General features: G+C 41.9%; 2 protein-coding genes across 6 annotated transcripts in view; both read right to left on the reverse strand.

Annotated features, from left to right (window-relative positions):
* Window positions 1-26,203, reverse strand: part of tiam2a (TIAM Rac1 associated GEF 2a) — a 119,466-nt gene that overhangs the window by 57,503 nt on the left and 35,760 nt on the right. For 3 of the 5 annotated variants that reach the window (XM_089004217.1, XM_089004213.1, XM_089004212.1), the window contains exons 2-8: window positions 15,342-15,418; window positions 11,603-12,788; window positions 9,182-9,626; window positions 8,612-8,784; window positions 7,199-7,423; window positions 4,700-4,885; window positions 4,316-4,453 (exon numbers count right to left, since the gene is read on the reverse strand). In XM_089004217.1, the coding sequence (XP_088860343.1) occupies window positions 4,316-4,453; window positions 4,700-4,885; window positions 7,199-7,423; window positions 8,612-8,784; window positions 9,182-9,626; window positions 11,603-12,778 (2,343 nt within the window). In that variant the 5' untranslated portion in view covers window positions 12,779-12,788; window positions 15,342-15,418. Of the gene's footprint in view, window positions 1-4,315; window positions 4,454-4,699; window positions 4,886-7,198; window positions 7,424-8,611; window positions 8,785-9,181; window positions 9,627-11,602; window positions 12,789-15,341; window positions 15,419-19,604; window positions 19,664-26,203 lie in introns of those variants that run through there. The other 2 variants (XM_089004214.1, XM_089004216.1) reach the window with 2 other exon arrangements.
* Window positions 12,729-26,203, reverse strand: part of scaf8 (SR-related CTD-associated factor 8) — an 83,500-nt gene continuing 70,025 nt past the window's right edge. The window contains exons 21-22 of the transcript XR_016115973.1: window positions 15,342-15,418; window positions 12,729-12,788 (exon numbers count right to left, since the gene is read on the reverse strand). The gene's annotated coding sequence lies outside the window, so the exon portion shown is untranslated. The remainder of the gene's footprint in view (window positions 12,789-15,341; window positions 15,419-26,203) is intronic.

Consider the following 26,203-nt stretch of genomic DNA (forward strand, 5'->3'; position numbering starts at 1 on the left):
AGAGGTGGAGGGAGGAAGAGGATCTGAGGGCCCGAGAAGGAACGGAGATTTGAATTAGGTCAGACAGATAGGGGGGGCAAGGTTATGGATGGCTTTAAATGTAAACAGAAGTATCTTGAATTCAATACGGAGTTTAACAAGTCAGAAAGCAACAGGTGTCAATTAAGAGCCATCAACTACCATCACAAATGTAAATAAAGTGACTTTATTATAAAGTGCAGTGTATTTCTTTCATTACAATACAATAGCACATTTATTATAGATAGAATAAGGTATGTTGTGTGTAGTTTTAAGGCTTATTTAGTTGAAAATTATATTTTATGGAGACCTGGGAACGGATTATTCTCATTTTAATGGTTTCCTATGGGAATTTTTTTTGGGGATACACACTTTTCGCCTTACACACTCTGTCTGGGAACCAATTAATTTCGTAAGCCAAGCTCAGTGGTCATTCAACAAATGTCAGAAAGAAAGAATAGGGAATGAAACCAAAAATTCTCAAGATACAAAAAGGAGAGGATAGCAGTACCTTACATTGCAGGACTTTCTGAAAAATTACAGAGTCCTTTGGCAACACAAAATTCCTACTTATTTCAAACCGATAAACACGTTAAGGCAAAAATTAGTGCATCCAAAAGATAGGCTACCAAATGAAAAACAAAGTAATGTAGTTTATTCAATACACTGTAAGAATGAAAATTGTAAAGAGCAGTACATTGGGGAGACAAATTCTCAAAAAAAGACTATCAACATCGCAGGGATAATACAAGTGGGCCTCAATCGGCAGTACATTTGCACCTAAAAGCTAGCAACCACTCATTTGACGACAATGAGGTTAAAATCTTAGCAAAACAACATAGATGGTTTGAAAGGGGGGTAAAAGAAGCGATTCTTATAAAGGAATGTAGGTACAATCAGTGGGGCCACAGGGAATGGTCCTCTGATCCCCCCCACCCTGAGAGTAGGGACCTATCATAGCTGTGTCCGGCGCCGCCATGTCTGGACATTAGGGATATATAAATAGGGCCGATACGACCAGTCAGACTTTAGTTTGCTGACGAAGCCTCTTGGATAGGAGGCGAAATGTCCGAAACCTTCAAATTTGTACAGATGACGGCTGAAGAAACCTTCTCTTCGTAAGCCAAGGTCTCACTGTATTTTGTTTTTGTACTTTCATTCCTTTCATCACTTTGCTGCAGTGAAATGTAAATTTCTCCACTGCGAGACAAATGAAGGCAAATCCAATCCAAATCCAAACGGCGCTTTTCTGTCAATTCAGAATTCCGTGTGGAGGGCGCAGAGCTTTGATCGTCCTAACAAGTGCGTGATCACAAGACGTCATGAATGGACACTGGTGGCGCAAAGAGAGCAAGCACACGAGACGACGCTCTGCGAATTAAATGTCTAAAATAGTTTCTTATGCTTCACGTTTTCTGGAGATGACTCGTTGGATGATCTGTTGTGTGAGCCTGAGCCTGCAGGTGACAAATAACACACACGCAGGAGCCACCACTTGTGTGATAACTGCTCACTCAGCAGCCTGCAGAGATGGCTCGACTTGTTTGATTTGAGGGAAAGATGACACATTGTCATTTGATGCTTCCACCTTCAACACATTTTCAATTGTCTTTTGTATTGACTCATAGCATCATACGAAGGTCACTCAAAAAAATAAGACACCTTTTTTGGTGCAGGGGCTTCTAATACAGGTAGAACATACTGCTGTGACAGGTCAAGAAAGACATCAAGAAATGCAGTAGGCTTCTATCTGGATTACAAGACCTTATACTAAAAAAAAGAACAAAACAACTCATTTATTGAATGACCCGCATATGTTTTAAATAATAAAACTAGATACGCATCAGTATTAAATGTGTTCAAGGTGTTTCTTACAGATGCTTTATTGGCAACTGAAGGCTCTCCTCTCGGGAACCGTTGACACCTGACTTTCTGTAGCTTGGCCGTAACTTTTCAGCTTTGGAAATGATAGTCCCCGTGAGGTCCAATTATGAGTTCACCCATAATACACTGAAGCGTAGAATGTACATTGAATGTCAGAAATGGACTTTGATTGTGCCTATTGTTTATGATATTGTAGCTGCCTGCTGGGGTTGGAAATAGCATTAAGCACCCCCACCCCTGATCATGGGTTTGTAACTCTCCCACCCTTTACAGGAGTATATAGTGGCTGTAAACAGCATCTCTCTCCTGTAAACGGGCTAATTTTAGAACGCATTATCAACTCTCTCTCAAATCCTCAGACCTCTTTGGCCTACTTCCCACAGCAGCAGTACAGGCTAGGTTCTTATGGTATACATATAGCTCCGCCAAAGGCGATGATAGGACTCGAACAAGTGGGAGGAGAAGACGGGGCGAGCATGACTCTGGGACAAGATGGTCGAGCGTGAGGTGAAATGAGATTAAGTCAACGCGGATGAGCCAGTGTGGAAACTGTGGCAGAAGTGCTGCCAGCACACCATTCTGATATTTCTGCTCCAGGAGGAAAAAGGGTTTGCAGTCGCCGAAGTACGACAAATCATGTGTGAAATTGGGAAAACGAGTGATAAGCAAAAGGAGGATAAATGGATTTGACCGAAATTTAAAAGCCCTGAATAAAAAAACTAAAGTCGGTTGAGCAATGGCTAGTTTGGCTCTTTGATAGGTCGTATGACCACATTATTCAAGAGACACATATTGTCACTTGCATGTGGAGAACAGTCATGGAAAATGATGTCATTTAAGGTAAATAATGAGTTGGATTTTGCACAGTCATGGCAGATAGAGAAGTGCTACATTTCTCTTGTATAAAGAAGCAGACGTGCAGGAACCCCTTGCCACCTGAAAACTAACGGCATTTACCTGCCTAATTAGCTTTCACGGCAAAAGAGAATAGAATAGCATGAACTGTTGTACTAAGAAAACAGACCTTAAGGAAATAAATTATAAACCGAAGATAGGACATCTAATATTCAGCATTTTTACAGTGGCCATCTGCTTGTGTCTGCCCTTCTGAGGGAAGAATGGGGAATGCCATCGACCACATACGGCTATTCATAATTGATGTTTGTGCTGCAGCGCCACCTTGGCCTCCCGCACCGCATAATTTTAATTGTGTCTCATTAGAGTGGCCGGTTTGAGATTCTCAAGGGGAAAAAAAAAACAACCCAAAACATTTTAGTGTGCACACACGCACACGCCCTCATTACTGACAGACTGTTGTGACTGTTCGTTGTATTAAGTTCATCCTGTCTACTTGATATACTTGATATATACTACTTGATATTGTTGTGACTGGCCAAATACTGCTATTACGGAGGAGGCGGTGAGATCGCAGCAAAAACACACGGGAACATTTTGCAATAATCAGGAGTCAATAGTGCACCTGGTGAGTTACCTCGTAATTTAAGGGGGATGACCTTCTAACTTAATTATGGTGAATTTACTTACTTCACTCTGACTAATGAGCAAAGTTCCACAAAGCTCAAAGTATCCAATTAGTTCCTGGAGTGTTTCCTAAAATGGGAAAGTTCGGGCACGGACACAAATATCAATAAGTGAAAGAAACAGCAAAACCAGGATGGATTTAAACCTGCCCTCTGGGACGTGGATTAAGATTGCTCCTTTGTGTTTTTGTTAATACAAAGCTGGCATGTGAACATGAAAATAAAGGAAATGGAGGACAGAGGCCATGGAAAAAGTATTCGCCCTCTTCTTAAATGTTTTTTGGGGGTGGTTGGGGGTCATTTCCTCACTGCAACGTTTCAGATATTTACAAAGGTGTAAATATCAGAGATAACCCAAGTAAACATTTTCATCAACTAATGTTGTCCCTGTAATTGACAACTCTGTATTTTAAGGGGATATTTTTTGAGTAATTTCATGGTAGGGTTTCTGCTGTTGGACCCTGAGTAGTAAGCATGAAAATGAATATTCACGCTGTAATACATTCACTTAATTTTCAAGGTGACTTGCTTCTTTTATTTTATTTTTCAAATACGTTTTGGGTGAAAGTGAAACTGATAGGATGCCAGGGCACAGTGTGTGGTAGCACAAAAATATTAAGAAGACACACAGATGGACACACAATTTCTTTTCTCATTTCACCCTACCCCGCCTTGTGTTCAACTTTGTGCCTTTCTTGACACTACCAGTCAATTGCAATCGACTTATTGGGTACTCGTGGTGTATATGTTTGATCAAATGCACATTGTGTCTTTACGGTCCATCAGAAGTCAATAGATGTCTTACAGTAATGTCAGAGAATGGATGAACCTAAGATCTTAACCATCAGTGTCAATACTTTGTGTGGCCGTACCTGTGACGCGGAGATCCTTTTGCCATTCTTTGTCAAGGTATCAAAGCCTTTGAGGGAAGATAATAGGCCTCGCTTGTGCTTTCGGAATGTCCGTGACAATGAGCGCCTGCGCAACGTAGCCTCATCTCTGGAACAAATCTGAACAAAACACCAATACGGGGAGTGTAATCATCCGGCTCAACTGAACGTCCCTCTAATCACATCATCTTAATTAGATTTGAGCTTCCGTAACATCAGCAAATTGGCCAGATTTTTTCCAATGGTAAAATGATGCTCAAGGTTGCTGCTGGACATGAGGTCAATTCAAATCAAAGGAATGTTAAAAGGATCTAAACATTAGTCGTTCACTACACAGAGCCTTGGCCCCGCCCTTTGCTTTCTTACCAGTGCATGAAAGGATGAAACCGAGAAGATCCCAAGACGGCCCAGGGTAGTTTTTGTTGGCCGGCTAGCGATTGCGAGCAGGCTCTTTGGGTTGGGTAGCTCACCGCCCTGCAGACTGGCCAGGTAACAGCGCATTCGAAAAAGATCTAGGTTGAACCTCTCCAGATTTTGCTCCCACTGCTGGATCTAAAACGGGAGAGTGGGGAACAATTTTAGTTTACAGGGTTCCGCGTCAGGTCTCTACTGAGGCAGGCAGTGGCTAGGACTGGAGATTGTGCAGATGTGAAGAAAGAAGGTAAAAGAGGGATGTGAAAAGGGATATCCAGACAGAAAGTAAGGGTCAGAGAAGAACTCTCACCAATCTGCAATTGCTTACAGATGTTGATGGAGGCAAAGTGCATACATCAGCGGCTCAATATCAAGCAGAGGAATGGGTATTTATAACACACATCCACATTTTATGCTAAATCTAGAGGAACAGTGATGCTGCACAGACCAGCCTTTAACCCCCGGTATTTACACTTGCCCCCCGCCCCCAATCGGCATTGCCCCATATAAGAGTGGCTAAGTGCTCGTTTTGTGGGCCTGAGACTCATTTTAACGAGAGCACTTGGGCAAAACAACCCTCGACAGCAACAGACTTTTAATAGGTCTCGCCTGCACTGTGAGTTCATTTACAATAATGGACCCCTTGGCGTTGTCCCAATGGGGCGCGTTCGCTCTCGTGGCCTTCGGCAGAATTAGGGGAAGTGGTGAAGTGGGACGCACGTGTGGCGCTTTACGGACCTCAGACTTTTTGACCCAAATTTCTGCAAAAATCATCACAATCAAATTTGATGAAGAAAAGGACGCCAATTCAAATTTGCTATGCAGATGGCCACATATTATTAAGCCTTAGAGTTGTGATATTGTTTCCACAAATCCCATGGGATTTGTTTGTTGCGGCTGTTATAAAAAAGACTGTGCGCTCAAGCACAGTATTTACACACATCAGTGTAAACATTTACTGATAACGAACTGATATACAAAAATGAATGAAAGACAAAACAATTGGAAACTGCTACGTGCAACTTCACAATAGATTCTTTGTCCTTTTCTAAAATGGTTACTCTTCGTGGTTTTCCCAATTTTAATCAAACAAAATAAACATCAAAGACAACCCTAATAATCATGAATTACAATGGTTGAATGGTTACTTTATTCATGAAAAAAAACTTTTACCGGGCATTTATTTGGAAAGCTATGGCCATTTTGCCTGACCACACTTAAGCCCAATTACACCCAGACAGACCTGTTCAATCAAGAAATGACTTCAATAGAAACTGACAAAATGATCTCAAAAGCTAATGCAAACCTTCTTTTTGGAAATGCTGGTGTTACGTACAAACATTTTTCACTAATCCAAGAAATGTGTTCAATGCAGTGTGATCAGAAAGTCCATAGGCAAACTTCAAAAGCAATCTATTGGCAGTGGTTCCTACAGACGTGGATTGAGTTGGTCGGTTACATCAAAGATGTGCCCCGTGAGTTCTGGACGACCTCAACAGAACGTTAAATCCATCATCAGCCTCTGGGCACCAACATCATATGTCATACACCTATGACCCTATCATTGACTGAAAACCACATCTGTCTCTGAATTTACTCAGAGGTGGCACCGGGGCTAATTGAAAACATATGACCACACAAACACTATGGCATCGTCTGCAGTTTAGCACTGCAGACTGTTTTGAGGGCATTAATGCCTGGGCACAAATGGAAATAGTGTGACCCCATGGGTGGACCTACAAGATAATGCTTCCGTCTTTCATATTCTTGTGGGGAATAATAAATAAACTATTGAAGGAATAAATTGTCATTGTGAGCCCTTTTTAGGTTAATGTAATTTTAGGTTAATTTTTAAAACAATTTTTGTCATGAGAAAAAAAATATCTTTCATTTTTAATCACAAAAATTGTAATATATGTTCCAGCCCCTGTAGAAGTAATAAAGATGTGCAAAAGGCATTCTAAACATTTCTGTCCAACAGTTGTTTGATTTGGCATTTATTAGTCCCGGGTCGGCTTGGGAGTCTCTCATTATCCATACATAGCAGTAGTAGTATAATAAAGAATGCAAAGAACCCATTACCAGGAAACATCTGGAATTCTAATCCGATGTCGCTGGAGAGATGCTCCCCTGGGCCTCCAGTGAATCATTTGGGGATTGAGGCATTTTGGGGCATTCATCCCACACAAATAAAAGCATAAGACTGCAGTCACAGTCAAAAAAGTCAGTATAATAAAATGCAGCATAGAATGTGGTTTCCCCCACCCCACCCTTCCAAAAAAAAATCCACAGACATACTCTCGCACGGGATCTAAAATTATTGCATGTTCACTTCCAGAAAATGGAACAAGTTGTAAAATTGGCTTGAGCCTTCAAGTTTGTTTTCTTCTTCGATTATGATTTTCCCCTCAATCTACCAATATCACAACACCATTAACAAAACTGGCTCACTTGGTTTTCGATGGCCTTGCGGTTTTTTGGGTCACTGACGACAGTCAGCTGAAGCTCAGCCATCTTCTTCATTTTGCCATCCATGTCAATCTTCTGCAAGAGGCCGCGGACCTGGCTCCGCAGCAGACGCACTGTATCCTCCTTTCCCTGGCGCTTGGCCAACAGTGAGGCGCTGGCTGAGTGTATAGCTGTCACCCAGTTCTCGAGGTCGGTCTGATTGCTGGCCTGCAGTTAAGGTGTGGGGGCGGGGGTGGGGGGGGGGGGTTAGAATACGATCACGTTGATGAACTGATGAGGCAATTGTTGCTGTTCAAGGACAACCGATATCACTTTTTTATTTCCTAACTGACATCAGAAAAACGTTTTAGAGCATCTAAAATACCCAAAACACGCAGTATGATATTTTTAGTCAAATGCAAAACACCAATAAAAATGACTTAAAGTGTCCAAAATCTGATAAAAAATGAACCCGAAAGTGGCCAGTTTCAGAAGGTCCCGCCCCCTTGTTCATGCCATCACCCCAAGACGTCTTGCCTTGTTGGAGAATCAAAACAATGGCTTCAGATTCGGAGAATATGCTTTCTTGTTACTGATCCAGTTATGAATATGATTCAAATAGTTCTGAAGAGGAAAGCATCCATGTTTGCAATCGATTAAAGAATTTATTCCGTGCCATTATGAGGCAATAGGGGGGAAATGTAGCACTAAATAAGAGGCATAAAATGGCGACAAAGCTCTGTGTAAGGAATTAATCAGCCCGTTTCCACAGGCTGATTAATTCCTTACACTGAGCTTTGTCTCTCTCTTCTGCCTCTTTTTGGTGCAACACGAAGTTTTCATACCAAACAAGTACAGCAAAATGCCTTGACGTGATGGAAGGACTGCTACAATGTGTCCTTTTTTCGGTCAGGGGTGTTCCTTCAGTGACATAGGGTGAGGAATCGTCACCAACTCAAAAACAAGACCGAATATTCAGCGCGAGTCTTAACACGTAAAATACAGGTATATGCGGTGGAATCTTTGTAAAATACACTCAGTAGAAGTCATTTGAAGCCATTTTACAAATTATGGACACAACTTGTCCGGAGACGTCGGTTGTCCTTTAAATATATCATTATAAACCTCAAGAGAATCGCTCTTCTATCATTGGTCGCAACAAGAACAGTCGATGACACCCCATGCTTTGCCAGATCAATACATCCAGACTTGCATGAGCTCGTCACTCCCAGCAGATGGACCCGAGGTCTGAGCACCATAATGCAGTCTGGCAAACTTTTTATGTTAAGAGGTGAGACTGGTAAGACCGATATGTAGGTCAGTAAGCACAACTGGATAGTTAGATATTAACGCTAGCATCGGACTTGCCCTTTTCATGCCATGCAAAACAAAAGCCATATTTGTCATTGACTTCACCTGGAAGAGATAGATATCTCCGTATGAGTTGCTGAGGCAGAAGATATTCTCCTTCTTGGGGTGCTCTGGAACTGCCTGGACAATACTGTCCTCAGCCAGGAGAGAATAGCGAGGTGAGAGCTCTTGCTCTGGTGACCCTTTACTGAATGTCACATAGAATAGCAAAGTACATCCTAATAGAGGAGATAAAAGGTACAAGCATTGTAAACGGGTGAGAGTGATGACGAGGCATATATACGCTACTGCACTCATCATATTGAGTCCAATAAATAAAATGGGGGTCTACTGTAACAAACAAAACAAAGTATTCAGACAGCTGACCATTGCACCAGAACTGAAGATGTCCGGGAACAACATTTTGTAGTGCGTCTCTATGATTGCTATGGTTTGATGTCACTAGCGTTGGACAAGAAAGCATGTTCATTTTGAAGGTTTGTGATTGGATTTGAGGTAAGGGTTTGAGGTATCCCAAGGAAAACTCATGCAAGCATACATTGATGAACACTAATCTGCATCGCAATGGAACAGAAAGGGCCTACAGAGAAATTGAGAAAAGGTTAAAAAGCGCACCTTTCAAGGTGACCCAGTATTGTTTCCACTTGCGACGTGTAACCAGCTCCAGCTTCCTGTCTTTCTGCAGTGTCACTAAAGGTTTGAAAGAAAGCCACCCTGCCCGTCGCACCACCCCCTGCTCCTTTTCAAAAAGCAGATCTAGCTGCTCCAGGGAGTCTTCAGCTGACTCACTGCTGCTCTCTCCGTCATCCTCGCCCGTGGAAGATACCCTTCTCTCGCTGACCCCTTGTCTGCTTCCCGTTTCCAGCTCCCTCATGAAATTCTCATAAATGTTCTGGCGGACGGCATCGCTGTTTGATTGGTGAACAGCCCCTGATGATTGGCTCCTTGGGGCTCCTGGGAACCACGAGAGGCTTGATGCCTGAGACGGTGAGCTGGTATCTGCAGTCATGCCATCAACACCGCTGTCAAAGACATCACTCATGTCCTTGGGCCTGGTCTCCTGAGTGGAAAAATAACAGAAAGGTGAGACGTGTGAACTAGAAAATAAATGGGCTACACGTCACAGTGACCCCTGACACTACAAAAGGTTTCGCACAATACGATGCCGCTTGAGAAACAGGTTCAAGAGTTCATTTGTCCTCAAGAATAATTTCATTGAAACGGCATCATGTTAGCCCCAAGCATTACAAACCTCTGCATATGTATGTCAAGCTTTGTGAGTCTGAATTGAAACACAACTCAAACGGTGCACTTTTCATTAGCCAGGAGGCACTGCAAAGTTGAAGAGGCGCTTTTAAAAACATTGAGTCAAATCACTCAAGCCTACTTCAAAGTCTACATTACAGTGAGTTGATCTTTCAGTAGGCAAAGAAAGTGGGGCAAAATATTGTGAAAGCACCTGGGGAGGTTTGAACCCTTGGGGCGCAGACCATTTTTCATCATTTATGGCCTGCAGTGGCTTCCAATTTCCACAAATGAACACTTGATGGAATTGCACACCCTCCAATTCTAATGAAGCTTCCTTGTACTTGAATAGATTGCTGAATCGATTGTGGCACAGGCAACTGTTTGGAGTGTGCTGTGCATCTTTCAATGTGTGCACAAAAAGACACCACTGTAGTATATGTGCTAATCATCTGCCTTTATTGGTTCTTGTGTATCACCCAGTTTTAATGGGGGTGAGAGCGTGGACAAATAGCAATGAGATAGTTTGTTGATCCCAACAGATTTTGCTTTTTACGCTTCCTTAATCTGGCACCAGAAAGGTCAGAGAGCGGATTTAGTGGCATATTTGGACACTACAATATCTGAGTCAATATCACATCTGTTTCTCATTTGAAGCAGTTTTTTTGAGTGAAAACGTGAACTTTAAACTCAACAAACCCCTGGTTGATGATAAAATAGAAATTAATTTCTCCACCTACCATAGCTGTGTTTTTTTGGGAGTACTTGAACACAGAACAAATTTATAAGCAAATAGAACGCAAGATATAAACTTGACAGGAACGTGAAGCAGCAGCAAATCACTGAATGATAGCCAACTCCCATGAAGAGTTGAGTAAAACCACATGGCAACAGAAATAGAGGGGGACATCATTAATATAGAGTCAAAGTTGCACATTAGTCAATAGAGAGTCTGTGACTAAATATTCATTGAATGAAAGGGGGTGGGCAAAGAAAAACACTGCACATTACAATCTACAACCGAGCAAAAATCCGCAAAATACAATCACTGCTGTGATTTGGTCTCAAAACAAAACGATCAAATATCAAACCTCATTAGCGGATTTTCTCTCTGAGGGACGCAAAGGAAGACCAAAGGATCCGTCCCACATAACACGCAGAACAACCATAAATCATTCATTAACATTAGAAGGATGAAGCTAAATCTTGAGCGAGGATTAAGTTTCACTCCAGTCAAGCCTCTCAAGGGCTTACAACTATTCTCTTGAAACTTTCCAAAAAGCATGGTCCAGCATTTAGAAGGCAGGGCCAATCAAAGTAAACAGAGAAAATATTGGTGTCAAAGTCAGTCAAACTGAATGTTTTAATGTATATATTTTAGGTTTTGAACAAAAATTGGATTGGTCTTCAAAACTTTCAGGAGCGAGCAAAAGCAGAGTTGAATTTGTTTGTTGTTTCCATCATCATCATCTTCTCTGACCTGCAAGGTATCATTACAATAGCTATGAATCACACTCTGGGTGCTTCGCACGATGGATAAGGACCCCACACAACACGATCAACTACAAAATCTGAAGTTCCAAACTCATACATGCATTTGTCCTGTCGGTTCTGTCTGACCGCATATGATGCAAATGCCAAAGGAATATGCCAAACTACCTGTTACTATTGCCAAACACAAAGTTGCATTGTGGTTATTTACGACTCCTCTGCTTGTTAATAAATCACCCCAAAGATTGACACATAGACAAACACTTTACACAAACGGGAAACAATTCTAGCCGCAATTACCTGGGTCTTCGTCTTTTTACGACTGAGGCTTCCTGTCCAGTCACTGAAGCGTCGAATGTGTTTTTTAATTGAAGCTTTCTTGTGGAAGCCAAACTCCGATACCGCCCGCTCCCGATGCTGTTCGTGGTTGGGGTGCTGATCCAGACCCTCACTCATGGTGTGAGCTTTGGGTCTACGGCAGGGTAGGGTGTACGATGAATACTGGTGGGCTTCAAAGCATTCCTCTTCCAAGGTACCAACCAAGACTGAAGCAAGGGAGGCTCTGTGTGGCTGTTGGTCAACAACAGATGCCTCTAAATGGGAGGATAGGTCTTTGGTTGTGGCAAAGGTAGCAGCCATCGTAGAATCTTTATAGAAGCCAACAAGGGACATGGTGGGAGACTGCTCAGTGAAAGGGACAAGCTGGTGGACAGGGGAGTGCACTTGTGTTCTGTTAGAAGAACAAGATTGATCCTGCTCACAAAGTTCAGTGCTGGCCCCCCAAGGAGAATCATACCAGGAACCATCTGAGCTCAGAGAGCTCCCTTTACTGGTTCTGGCAGTCGATGAGGTCGAGGCTGGTGGAGGACCGCTGTGGAGGCCGTCAGGTTCGCTACTCCCGGAACCAGGCAAGCTAGGAGTTGAGTGGGAGTCCAAATTTGCTGAGAACTTGAGGAGTTGTACAGGACCAGTGACCTCCTCCAGAAGGAAATCGCTGCCTGAGGTGTTGGTGAACTCTACCCGCAAACTTCCGTCCTTCTTGATCACTACTCTCGGGCTACTCTGTTTCTCTAAAACCTGCTCTTTGTCTCCTTGGCCAGTCAAAGTACGGCCATTGAGCTCCGCACCATATGGATTATCTTCATAGTCATCTGACACATGTCGCTGGCGTATTCCACAACCAGTCGGCCGATGCCAACGGTGCTCATTTGGGCTACCCCTTGCTCCTCTGTAGACATAGTCATTGTGACGGGAAGAGTACGGCTGTCGGCTCTTCGGGGGGGAGAGACAACCTCTGCTGACACATTTGGCCTTATATCCAGAGCTCACCGGTGCACTTTTCCACCATTCGTGAGGTGACAGAGAGTCCTTTGTGGCTGAGTCAAGCTTTAGTGAGTATGGCTTTTGAGTCCCAGAAAAGCCAAAACCGGACGCTTTAAGGCCCTGGATGCTGTACTGGCTCTCAGAATTTCCCATCGCTGGCTGCCTGGAAAACAAGTCACTGAGGGTATGTAATTGAGAAGAATAAGAATGATCTCCACAGAATCTGACAGAAAGCCAGCTCATTTACTAGACACAATTATTAAAAAAAAAGAATGAATGAATGAAATGAATATGGACACTCCCTTGCAAATCATAGAACTAAATTGTCTGATTCCAGAGTCAAATTAAAGCAGGTGGAATTTGTTTCATCTGTCAGCTTGATCTCACACTCTGTGGTTGTGTTTCATTTTATAACAGCCTTGAGAAAACTGAAAGGGAAAGTCGACTAATAGGTTGAATGCACCTTCACGAGTTTTAACACTGCATTCTGATTTTGTTGCATTTGTGGAACACGTGTTCTCTGGCAAAAATTCACCCATTTTTAGTTTTACTTAAATGTGACTCACCCAGAAAAGGTGTTCACCAGTTGGGAGGTTACTTTTTATGCATTTTTGAAGCATTGTTAAAAGCCAACAGAAGCATACGTCCTTGGATCAGTTCATGACTAAATGGTAGGCAAAAAAACACTTCTGAGTGAGAAAATGAACCACAGACCAAAAACAAACAAAAAAAGCTCCTGTATTTTGTTTTTCTGCTTTCATTCCTTTCATAACTTTGCTGCTTTGAAATGTAGATTTCTCCACTGCTAGACAAATAAAGACAAATCCAATCAAATCCAATCCAAAAAAGGTAAGGACGCAGTTAAAAAATAAGTCACCATTATTCTTCTTTAATCTTTGTTCTCTTACATTCAGCAAACGCTCCTTTATTGTGCATTCATCTAATTTGTAACTCATATTTGTTACATCTTTTAATGCATTTTTATGCTTTAGGAACCAATTGTCAGGTTTTTTTTGTGGGCCTCGCAACTGATGAGGGTATTTACATGCAAAATTCGTATCTACTTACAAAATGTTTTAGTGAAGAAATTTCTTTGAGAACTGATTCATTTCGTGTTCCGACGTGTTCTGTTTGTTGATTGTGTTCAACGCATATACAGTGGGACCTTGGCTTACAAACTTAATTGGTTCACAGACAGTGTGTAAGGTGAAAAGTGTGTATCCCAAAAATTAATTTCCCATAGCAAACCATTAAAATGAGAATAATCCGTTCCCAGGTTCCTATAAAACATAATTTTCTACTTTCTAATTTTCTAAGCCTTAAAACTACACAAAATATACCTTATTTTACGTACAATAAATGTGCTACAGTATTATGATAAAAAAAAACTGTACTTTACAATAAAGTCATTTTATTGACCTTTGTGATGGCCGTTAATGGCTTGATGGAATGGAGTGTCCGTTTTTCCTCAGCATTAAATACTTGATCAGGTACATAGGCTTCTTTCACCATCTTGAAGAATGATCCATTGTAGGTGCTTTCTCTGTGATAATTGCATCTAGTTCTTCATCAATTGTGATCTGTTTCGCTGGGTTGATAGCTTTTTGCATCAAGTGTACAGATGACTTGTGCGGGTTATTTGTGGAGCCTGATTGATAGGATATTTTAACCTTCTACTCTACACTCTGCTTTTGAACTATCAAAGTTGAAATGGGTCCAAATTTCACTGTTTTCTATCCATTTTCTCAATATTCCACTTTTGTTTCTTTTCTGTCATCTCCCTTTCGTGTGTGTGTGCGTTTTCTCACTCTCTCTCCCTCCCTCTTTAATGTTTAACCCCCCCTCACTGCTAAGTTCGTGACCAATCACGTGGCTTTAACCGAATACATCATTTTGTTTTTTGGAGAACGGCCTCACTCTCTCTCTGTCGGTAACGCCATCCCCCACTACTGCGTTCTTAACCAATCACGTGGCTTTAACCGAAGACTGGGGGCGGGGAATAGAGGACTAAAACAGTGACCAGCATTTTTTTGGTTAGGCTAATTCGCGAACGACACATCACTCATTGTGGCAGCTCCATGTGTATCCCGAAAAATAGTTTGTATGCCAAGGTAAAATTTTCATAAATGTAACGTTCGTAAACCAAAATGTTCTGAAGCCAAGGGGTTCGTAAACCGAGGTTTCACCGTATTAAGAATTGCTTTGGGATCAAAGAACTGCTTCTTTGGCATCAAATATGTCTAAAACCTACCTTCAAAAATACATAAACAAAGGCAATGCTCTCAATAAATTTACCATGATTATGGACTACAACCGTTTTAATATTTGCAATTTGGTCAAAGGTCACACATCTTTTGAGCTGCCTTTCAGGTACTGATTAATGTAAAGGGGTCGTCGTAGTTTGAGACACGTGACATTTTCTCAAAATTATCTTAAATGTGTTGTTACCATTGTATTACATTCAAATGAAGACACTGATCATGTTAAGTACATCTCACAATAATTATCAATACTGACCTAGGGAAGGTGAGCTGTTTAGAGAAGACAACAACAGGCTAACTCATGCTATACTTGGGGTTGGGGTAGGTACGTGTTGAAATAGGATTAGTGATCCCTGCTTTAGATGCTTCTCACTTTGTGTCTTTGGCTGATGTAAATGAAAAAGACATTAGCGAGAGGTACCATATGCTTTCCCAAACGATGCCCTCAGACTCACCTGCCTTAATGTCTCAAAGTGGTGCTCCTTTGTAAGAGATCTCTCCACCTCATAACTATTTCCTATGTAGCCTGCATCTGAAAGAGAAAGATATTGCCTTCAATAACACTACACGCCACTGTAATTTAACATGAAATAAAAATATCTATAACTAAATAGAAGAGCTAACCATCATTTATCCAAGGTGTTGGAAAGTGTGTTTCTATCCATGTTGAACAATGGTATTAAAATGAAAATAAGGCTTCTCTAGAATGTCAAAGCGTCTCACTTTTAGTGAATGTTTGATCGTATTTGAACGGGAAAAACTGTTGGCCACCAATTCGCAAAAGGTGAAAGCAACAGAGTTTCAGAGCAGGAAAACGTTCTCTCATATAAAGCGTGCGGCTAATACAGGGTGAACGAGGACTCGCATGAAATCCTAAGATTCACTTGTACAAAGTTTTTTTTTTTTCAATTGAGTAAAACAATGCCACCGTGTGGCTGTTTGTGTGTGTGTGTGTGTGTGTGTGTGTGTGTGTGTGTGTGTGTGTGTGTGTGTGTGTGTGTGTGTGTGTGTGTGTGTGTGTGTGTGTCTGTGCGTGTGTGTGTCTGTGCGTGCCAAAGCACAGCAAGTTGAAAGATATCTCCACCCAACTGCTTCTGAATCACCCAATCAAACTAAAGACTGCAAACATGTCTCCACCTCTCCAGTGCAACATTTCAAAGTACAAAATGACCTAATCTTTGCTCAATGTTGGAAATGTTTTTGAATTCTGGCTCCAGTTTACTCATGTGTTTATTTTTAAACCTTGTCATCCCAGCTTTTTTCCCCCCTGGCCCCTGCCAAAATTGCTCAGGAGCAAGAATTAAAACCAGAAATGACCCGTGAGTATGCTATTAGGAATGGGTGCCACAAAAAGATGAGTCAAAAGAAGGAACGTGCATTCGACTGGCAATAGAAGAATGAAGGTGTAGTTCATGTGCGAGGCTCATGCCGTTCTCCAACACCATCATGGCAACAAGCGAGTACACCAGTACAATCCGCTTCCCCAGAAAATATCGCTTGACAGTGAAGTAGACGCCATCTTATTAACCCGTCCGCTATGCCACTTAGCTCTCCGACATCGTCCTCCTCGCCCGCTGTCAACAGCGGTGGGATGTCCTACGAGCCAGTGTGGCAGGAATTCCATGGGGTGCCCCTTTCTCACGCCCTCCGAACGAGGCCACAGAGGCCAGCTAGCTTCGGAAGCAACTACTGTGGCAGGGGCTACAGGCTAGAGTGTGCGCTCGAGTGTGCCTGACCTGCCGTGCAGCCACCCGCCACCACTGCTCCCCTCCCGCCAGCCCAGACCAGGCTCCAATGCAACCTAGTTGATCCTGCCAGTAACATATGCGTGTCTGAAAGATTAAGTCATGGAAGTCTAAGTACACACGACACGCCAACTAAACGTGTAACCTTTTGAGCCTTTGTACAAATGCAAGGACTCTGTTAATTTGTCAATATTCACCTTGGCATTTGTCATCAGCTAATTTGATTAAAAGGTTTAAAGTCCGATCGATTACTCTGTCTACACATAGTTGCTCTAGTAAGGGAGTGACAAACTTTCACAAAATGTTTCTCATATTCCTATTACACGTGACTAAACATAAATACAGACACGTTACTGTCTCTACTTTCCGTATTTATTTTTTTTGCAGCAAGGCATGCCTTGTCACTATTTTACAAAAAACTTTGATAGATTAATGATAGCAAATTCAACTACACATAAGAAAAACACACACATACTAGGATTAATGTCCCTAACTTCAATATAAATTAATTAAATACCGTATATTCCGTCTCGCAATGCACTCTGGGAAAAGACTGACTGGATCATGTGACACGCTATGTGCTGTGTTTCTGCATTCTGTTCATTTGCATCATTAAAAAAATGAAATGAAACAATCAAACATCTGTGTTCTGTATATATGTATATATGTGTATGCGTATGATAGCATACGTTTTGGGGTTGACAACAACAAAACATTTCTCCCAGTTTGTGTAGGTTTGGAAACCCCAAATCTTAACCTTACATTTTTTTAACCCACTCTTCTATGAACCGCTATCGATAATCGTTTAGAAACCGAATCTGAAACTGAATCGTTCAAATTCAAATGACACCCAATCCGAGTCATGGGTTGCTTGAGTGACTGTAGCCAGTCAAATAATACGCGAATAGACAACTTTGGATTAATATCAACCATCAAACCATTCTTTTAATGTCAACTAATTTGGAACAAAGTGATTCTTGAGGGACAAAAAAGCTCAAAGCAGCTGCCAACAACAACGGGTTTCTTTCTTTTGCCACAGACACTATTCTTGCAGAGTTGATTCAGGCAGAAAGGCTTCAAGGCATGCCAAACCTAAAGGCATACACATTTGCCTTCTGCCATGACTTCAACTGGACTATTGTGCGACTTTTGGCGCATACAAAACAAGTCTGCCTTCTAGCTTCAGCTACAGTGTTGGGAGTCTGAACTCTCCCTCTTTCCTTCCTTCTTCCGCTTGCTTTACTCAATGGATTTCCTACAGGCCATCTGCTCAGGGGCCAAGGACCCCAACGCTCCTCGCGACACCCTGTGACCCGACATTCTTCTCCCACTGCCCTTGAATAACTCCCATGCAAGCTTCATGTTTAGTCTGGCACTGTGCATTGGTCTGGAGTTGGGGAAAATAGTGAGGAGTGGGCCACACTTCAATGTGACACAAACAGTTGCTTCAGGAAGTGAATATTCCTTAAATAAAGCCACTGTGCAACGGGAAAAGCACATACATAGACACAAACACAAATTGGATCCCTTTTTGTCATTGAGTCTAACCTTGAAGAAAATTCGGACCAGCAAGCTTGTGACACAGCAGCTTGGCAAGCAAGGCACTCCCTCGACCCCAGAACGCCATACAGCAATATCATGCAGTTTTCAAAATTGGCAATACTCCAGTAATTTGGGAAAAAGAAGCTTGCTATGCCTCATTGGGCAAACCCAAACAAGGTCAGAAAATCTATAATATCACATATAATATGTTAGGTTGGAATGATTCCTTGATTAATTCGGGTAGTTTTTTTTAATTTTATTTTTTTAAATGCTCGATTTATTTTTCTCTGCCTTGAGTAACCGCTTATTTACAAGCACACAGTCAAAAAGAAGTAAAGCTAACCACAGCAACAATTCTTCATGCTATGCAAGATGGTCGTAACATGCCACCGTGGTGAGAAGAGCAATTTCAAAACAAATCTTATCGTGGCATATAATTATGCTGACACTGAGTTGTACGATTCACCTGACCCCTATGGGCTGGTGATAGCCATCGGATTACTATTCAAAGGCATTTTCATAGACATAAATGATTCTGCACACTTTGATGCTGACAGACTAAAATTACTGAAGGTTTTTTATGGTGGTGTGATTGGAATTTTCTGTTGAACATTCGAATAATAAGATTTTTTTATGAATGACACAACTGACAGCCTATTTGAAATGCATACTCAAAAAGGTAAACAACAAACGGTCATTTTGCCTTTTAAGTTAAAGATGCTGTGAACTCGTAACGATGAGGTCATTTGTTATTACTGCTGAATGTTTACACAGTCGAGCTTTCTTCCTGTCAAATCGCAGACCCGCCTCCAAGTACATTACTTTCTCTCAAGTGAGCTCAGAAAAGAGCAGAGTACCTTACAGCTTGAGGACTGAAATGAAACTTGTGCAAAACGCCAACATTCATTCCTTTTGCAAAAAAACAACCAGATAGGAATACAAATTATGGCCATCCGTTCTAGTTTTTTTGGTCATTTGATCCACATCATTGCGGCAAATGCCATTGAATGAATCAGTCATGGAAAAGCCGAGACTACGATGTGGTGGAAACTGTTCAACAAAACAAAAGCCCGACAACGTGCTTGTTGGGGCCCTTTTGGTATAAATCTGGGACGACAACCCTAGCGGTACAGAAAGTGATATTCAAAATTATGAAAGGCCATTGATTGTCTTTGCTTGCCAGAAAACTCTTTGAAGGCCTTAGGTTGACCAGGTTGGTCAACACAACACACTTGAGATGTAAACTGCTGTAAAGCCCACATAGCCAGCAACAAAAAGTGTTTGGACTTGGTGCAGTAATCACCACATGAAAACACCTGTGCATATCAACAATAGGCTTTATAAAAGCAAACAAGACCAACGCTGCCACCTCTTAATCCAGGACAAACAAAAAGGAGAGGGAGTTAAGACAAAAAACATAAAATGCCTTACCTCTGCTGCACCGGCCTTTAATCCAAAAGCTCTTTCAAGAGATTGCAAAGACAAACTCTTGCTGCTGTTCTGTCATCCTAAAGTGGATTCTCCCCTCGAAGGCTTGTTGAGTCTTAAAGCAACAGACACCCGCTGCATTTAACTCACACACACGTACAACCACACCCGCGTATTTCTAGAAGACACGTGGAAACTCCCTCCCTGCTCTGAGGCGGAGGCGAATCACAGTCCTCCTGAGGTAACCCTGGGTAACGGAGCACAGGCAAGGAAAGTAGGAGACCGGGGCGAGAAAACTTTTCAACAGAAGCGGTTTCTCAGAGAGAAAGAAGGAAGAGTGTTTTATATCTTCCATCAATTAAGAGCAGCCCCTCCTGTCAGTTGTTTTTCCTACATGGTGTAGAAAAGCCCTTCTTTTCCGTTGGCTGTGATCGGAGGAGGATGCATGACTGGCTGCAGCCAAGGCAATTTTCCACAGCCGTCTGAGATGACTGGGCGAGACAAGCAGGCGTGGAGTGGCTGCAGCGTTACCTTACAGGCACTGGGGAGGGCTCAATGACTGGCGCCCTTGTCTGATCCCAAATCGCACAATAACCCCAGTAGGAGGCCAAGGTGGAAGGCGACTTGGCAGACAGAGTCTGTGTGGTCTGTCCACAGTGACAGGAAACAAAGTCTACAACACAGCTAAGTTACTTGTTTCTTGGGATCAAAACAGCAAATTGCCTCTCCCCCTCAAAAAAAGGACTAAACATTCCCTCTAAGCAGAATTCAGGAGATATTTTTGAAAATGTTGTGACGAAGCCGTACCTTGGCAGAGACGCAGTAGAGACCGCCAGTTTAAAACTCCACGCATGCCTCCATTTGTCTATGGCTCACATAACTGTGGTCACATAATTAAGTTGGGCCAAATTAGACGGCCACAGCAGAGCACCAGCGGTGGGTGATGGTTTCTTCCCTAGCGCCAGACTGTTTGCTATCGCGGCTATCAACACTCTTGCAAGAGTCGGCTGGGTGAATCCACAGTTCAACCCGTTCAGCTCATTATATCATGTCACACACTTGATTTGTATTTATTTTTTTATTTTTTTTTGCATTGACAAGATAACATTCTTACCACAGTACAGAATTAGCTTGCACGTGCTATTTGTTGGGTGGTAAACAGAATACCTTGGGGGGGATACAAAAGTGTGACGTGTAAAAATACAGAACCTGAAACACTGTTTGTTTCTTGTTTTGGCCTTGCCTTCCTTTGAATTTATTGGCAGATAAGATGATATGGTTTTGGTATCATGTCAGACCAAGTCGTGAAAGAAACTTGTAATCTTTACTGTTCCAAATCATTACACGATTAAAATTACAGTGTGACATGGTTTGAGCATCGTTTGAGGGTAACACTGAGCTGCAATGATATATTATCCAGAGTTTAAATGAACGCCTTTTCAAAATCATGTACAACTAGATGAGCAGCTGGGCAATAGGCATCCGTGAGCTTGCCGCCTGACATGACAACATCAGGCCGAGCGGGACTCATCAGAACTAAACATTATTCGCCGCACAATAGACGATGCTAAGGAGTCTGGGTTGCTTTCAAAGGCCTTTGTCTGCTCAAAGGTTGGTGAACACATTTGGTGGCAGTAGGATGCACGAAAAGAGGAAGAAGGCAAAGCGCTGCATATTCATTAAGAGCAGGTGCTTGAGCCTTTCTGCTCGGACAAAGGTTGAGATCCTCGATGCGGATCAATTACAAAATTCTAAAACGACAAAACACATTTCCCAGCAGCCAAACACAAAAGCGATGATCAATTCCAAATGAAGAGCAATTGGATTGCTCCAGACTATGAATGACCGAGAATAATTTTCTTGTTTCAATTGATGAAGAATTTTTGCCGAGAAGCAGACAGGCATGTTTCGCAAACATCGGCGCGATACAGGGAATATTTCTTAGTGCATCATTTTTATTGCGACATGAAACAGACAATTTCCAAGCGTTATTCTGATAAGAACAAAGAAAATGCCGTCCTGCCTGCCTGAGAATGCTAATTAGTTCATTTAAATTCAAAACAAGACATGTCTGCTCTTATACTTGATAGATTAGCATATTGCGCTGCTCAAGCTTGGAAACGACCATGCACATTTGAAATTATGCTCCATTTAGCCACAGATTACTCTCAATAATCCCTGTTTAATGAAAACAAAATCCCACCGGGGCGGGCAGTGGGTGATGCTCGTGGGACCTGGCCTGACAAATGGAGAAGAGCTTGGTGAAGAAAACAATAGTAATTCATTCAGCATGCTAATATCTATCAGCTCTCCTTCAGACAATTTAGCTTGGGGCTATACATGGTGCAAGGAGTGAGAGCTCCATCAGAAACACTGTGGCGGGGGGCACATGGGTAAGGAGGCTATTAATTGAGCCTGATCAGTCTTGTTGGCAAACATCCAGATGCTTCAATGAATGATCGAGCATCAGAGGGGATGAAGGGGTAAGAACTGCTGGAATTCAATGAAGAACAGGGTACTGTGAATCAGGGTCAGACCTCGAGTCTCTGGGTGGCAGGGTGACACTTCCTTAGCATTTGTTTTTTACTAACTGACCTCAATGATACATCACAATAGTTATGCTTCCAAAAATAAATCATGACAGCAAAGCGGATTGATTGGTAAGCGTGTGCGTTGTACTCAGAGTTTGCTACAAGATGACGTCAAGTGAAGAAAACTGCTGCAGAGTGGGCTGGTTCTTTGTTTCGAAGAGACTAAGTGCCTTCAGGGGCAGTGTGCATCCATCCAGCTACTGACTTGAGCATATACCATGAGCATAACCTGTTTAGAGGGGCAAAATGAGGGATTGTCACATTACAAAAGTGAGGTAGCGCGATGTATCAGACAGCTGTAAGGCATAGATGTGAAAAGCAACTAATTCAATAAGTTTATTCGATAGCAGAAAGTCATTTGGAAGGTTAAACACACAGAAAAGTATTGAACTTGATCCAGAGCTACATAACATGTTTTTCAGCTTGACAGGTTTCAGAGCGTATTTTCACAATACAAATGTGCTCACAAAACAAATGTGCTCTGAAAGTATTGACATCAACAAAATTACCTGCTCGGTACTTCTACTTCATAACTTTGATTAAAATAATTGGCATGTAGATTGCTGTATTTGTGTCATATAAATCCGATATGAATACAGTACTGGTAAACTGTCGGACATGCATGATAGAGGAGGAAAATCACATGAAGTTTAGTGAGCTGATTTAGTTGATTTTGGCCAAGTCCTGGACTGGTCGCCAGTTAATCAGACATATACATGTACAGACATACAGACTATCAGGCGCACCCCCAATGAATGGTGGGAATGAATGGTGTTTTTTTCAAACTTTTTTCCATCTACTGTACAAGGCACACCTTCAATGAACGGCATGTTTAAAAACATTTTCCAGATATAGGGCATACCACATTATAAGGCACTGCAAAAGAGGCTGTGGTTACATTTTATATATCCCAGCATGCACCACTTCTTCAATCGGGGAAATGAAGTCATGGCTCCTGAAAGTTGTTGCGAGACCTGTTGTGGCTCAATAATACTTCTCATACAATTAAGGCACACCGGCATACAAATCACAGGGTCATCTTTTGAAGAAAATGAAGGCTTTTGCGTGTGCCTTATACACCAGAAATTACGGTACCTCAAGGCAGACAAGCACTAACACTGCTAGTACCGAAACAAACCCAGATTCAAACTCACAACCTCACTCTGTCACTGTGAGACGTGCTCACAATCTGGTGCACTGTGCCACATGGAAATGCCGAAATTCAAACCAATGTAACGATGGCTTTGGTATAACTTACGAGTATGTGGGGGTCAAAAAATATATAGGAGGAGGTTTCTGGTTTCATAGGTTCTTTTTCTTGCTTGTGGAGTTCTTCAAGGTATTTCAGCAAACATCATTTATCATACACTGTCAAATCCAGAACATTTTCCCCCTTCTTCACATAAATATTTTCATTCAGCTTCTGGTGTGCGATATGACACAGCTTTTTACAAAGTTGGGGTTAAAATGGGAAAAAAATAACAAGGAACCCCAAAGCTCAGTTGTGAACCACAACATGCTTTCATTGTTCGTATGTTTGAAAGTACTCTATAAATACAGCCGAGTTCAGTGTGAGATACGTGTACTAAAAAGCTAGCGTTTGTGGGGGACGCGGGGGTATTACACAGTGCAATAAGGGTTGCCCATCACACACAGTCTACAATTGTCAGCCTTTACACCCCCAACAACAGTTACTTAATTATAACATTCGAAAGAATCTTTCAAATGCATCCGCTGTATTTTCTTTCAATTCACCCATCAGAGATGAGCTACACATTCCAACCCAGAGATTTACTGATATTGTCGCATTGTCTTAAAATAGTGGAACCAAAGCAAGAGCATATGGGCTGCTTTAAAGAATGCGAGGAGAAAATCCAACAAATGACGGTGCCATTTAATGAAGCACACAGTTGGAAATTGTGAGATAGAATTAAAAACATGACCTTTGTGGCAGACAGTGGGTCTATAGCTCCTCATTGATAAAGCAATGGGGGGAAAATCCTTCAGACAGAATGAAGGGAAAATAATGACCTATTAACCTCCCTGAGATGAACAATAAAGTAACAAAAGCATTTAATTCCCAACTCAATATTGTGACTTTATTCCATTCATGTGGCACATGAAAGTGTGCCGCTACTGGCATTGGACTGAGGGTGCACTTTGTGAGGCTCAACTTCTGCACTGCAGTGTGAGCCAGAGCGATTAATAACATGCAGTTATTCATTAGCAAAGCCACTATCGTGTTTTACCCTGAGACTGACTCCAAGTTCCCCAAGGATGATAAATCAAAGATTGGCAACCAGTGCAGCATAATGAGATTCACATGTTCCAACAGCATCACCACAGGTTTCAGAGCAACAATGGAATCATGGGGATTCAGGAAAGTGGTGAGTATAAGAATGATACTATACGTTCACACACAATAAAAAAGTCACATTTAACACCTTGAATATATTGAAGGATTAATGAATTGGTTTAGCAATGCATAAAGCTTGGTTCAGTTCAGTATGCTGCAACATAAAAACGTAGTACACATACTGCAAGACAATGGAAAAATTGAAAGGTGACTTTACGGCTCAGCAGAAATATGGCAGAACACAGGTGTTTATAAAAAGTGCAGCAAGAAAGGGAAGTGCGCCTTAAAAAATGCTTTTTTGAACAGCCAAAATGACACGTGGCTGTTTGGCATGGCATTTGGACTGGTCGGCCAAAAAACCTTTGTGACTTTGTCCCAAAACACACACACACACACACACACACACACACACACACACACACACACACACACACACACACACACACACACACACACACACACACACACACACACACGTACGCACACAAACACACATATTAGCATTTGCGCTAACAGATATCAGTAGGGTGACAGTGTTCACGCATAAGATCATCATTGATACAACAGTCATTCAGGAGCACAAAAAAAATGAATAAATACATTTTAAAAAATAGTCGCAGTTTAGGAAATGGCGGACCGCTGACACGTAACGTGGAAATGAAACACTATACAGACTGCAGGCATTAGATCTGGTCAAGGCGAGTCATGCATTCATGTTGTTCTATCAATAGCGCTCCACTTATGGGCTTTTAAGAGCCAACGTGCAGATCAAAGTCGGGCCAAAGACGGACTGGAAGAATCTACAGAGCGTCTGACTATGGCCATAGCAAATGACCTGGAAAAATAAAGCCATGAAAATTGAAACCTGTGTAACATCAGCATAGGAAACTGGCAGGTCACAGTGATTGTGGCTAGCTCAGCGATTTCATCAGTCACATGTGCCAAAGACTTAAACAGATAGTGAAAGCCAAGATGATGTTGTGAGACTATTATGGGCTTGGGGAGGGGGGGGGGGGGTTCAACAGCCTGGAACTGCCTGTACTCACAATGGCCAAGGTCACAATAGCAAAGGGGTTGCTGCTCATTCGCCTTTAAGGATCATTACAACACTAGTGGATTGAAATCAGTGTACAGTAAATGTCAAGTGGCTTCAGTGACCTCAACAAAGCTTTTAAAATGAACAATAACATCAAAATGTGTCCAAAGTCATCATTTAAACGGACATCGATTGACTGATGGATGAGGTGGACATAAAATATAAGGTGCGAGTTATCAAGTCTGTGTCAATAAGAGGTTTACAACCTCGATAAGGCAGAAACGTGAGCAACCCGGCATTCTGAAGTTACTACAACTGGCGAGACAGCTGGCTGTGAGACATAGAGAAACACACTGTAATTGTATTCCACTTTGGACCACCATGGACATATGAGTCAACATGTTGCAGGAGGTCTGAATTCAAGACCTCGCAAAATCAAACCCAATTTGACTCATCTCCAAAAAGAATTTTTTGGTCGACTTTGATTATATTCCTGTCATATATGCACTGCTTGATAAAATATGCACAACTTTAATTTACAGAGACGGATAAAAGGCTGCAATGAGACTTAGGAAACATAAATGCCACATTATTGGTCTAAAGTAGCCTGGTAAAGCAT

This window comes from Hippocampus bargibanti, linkage group LG09 (assembly GCF_051943395.1).
Source record: "Hippocampus bargibanti isolate YZ-2025 linkage group LG09, ASM5194339v1, whole genome shotgun sequence".
Classification (NCBI taxonomy): domain Eukaryota; kingdom Metazoa; phylum Chordata; class Actinopteri; order Syngnathiformes; family Syngnathidae; genus Hippocampus; species Hippocampus bargibanti.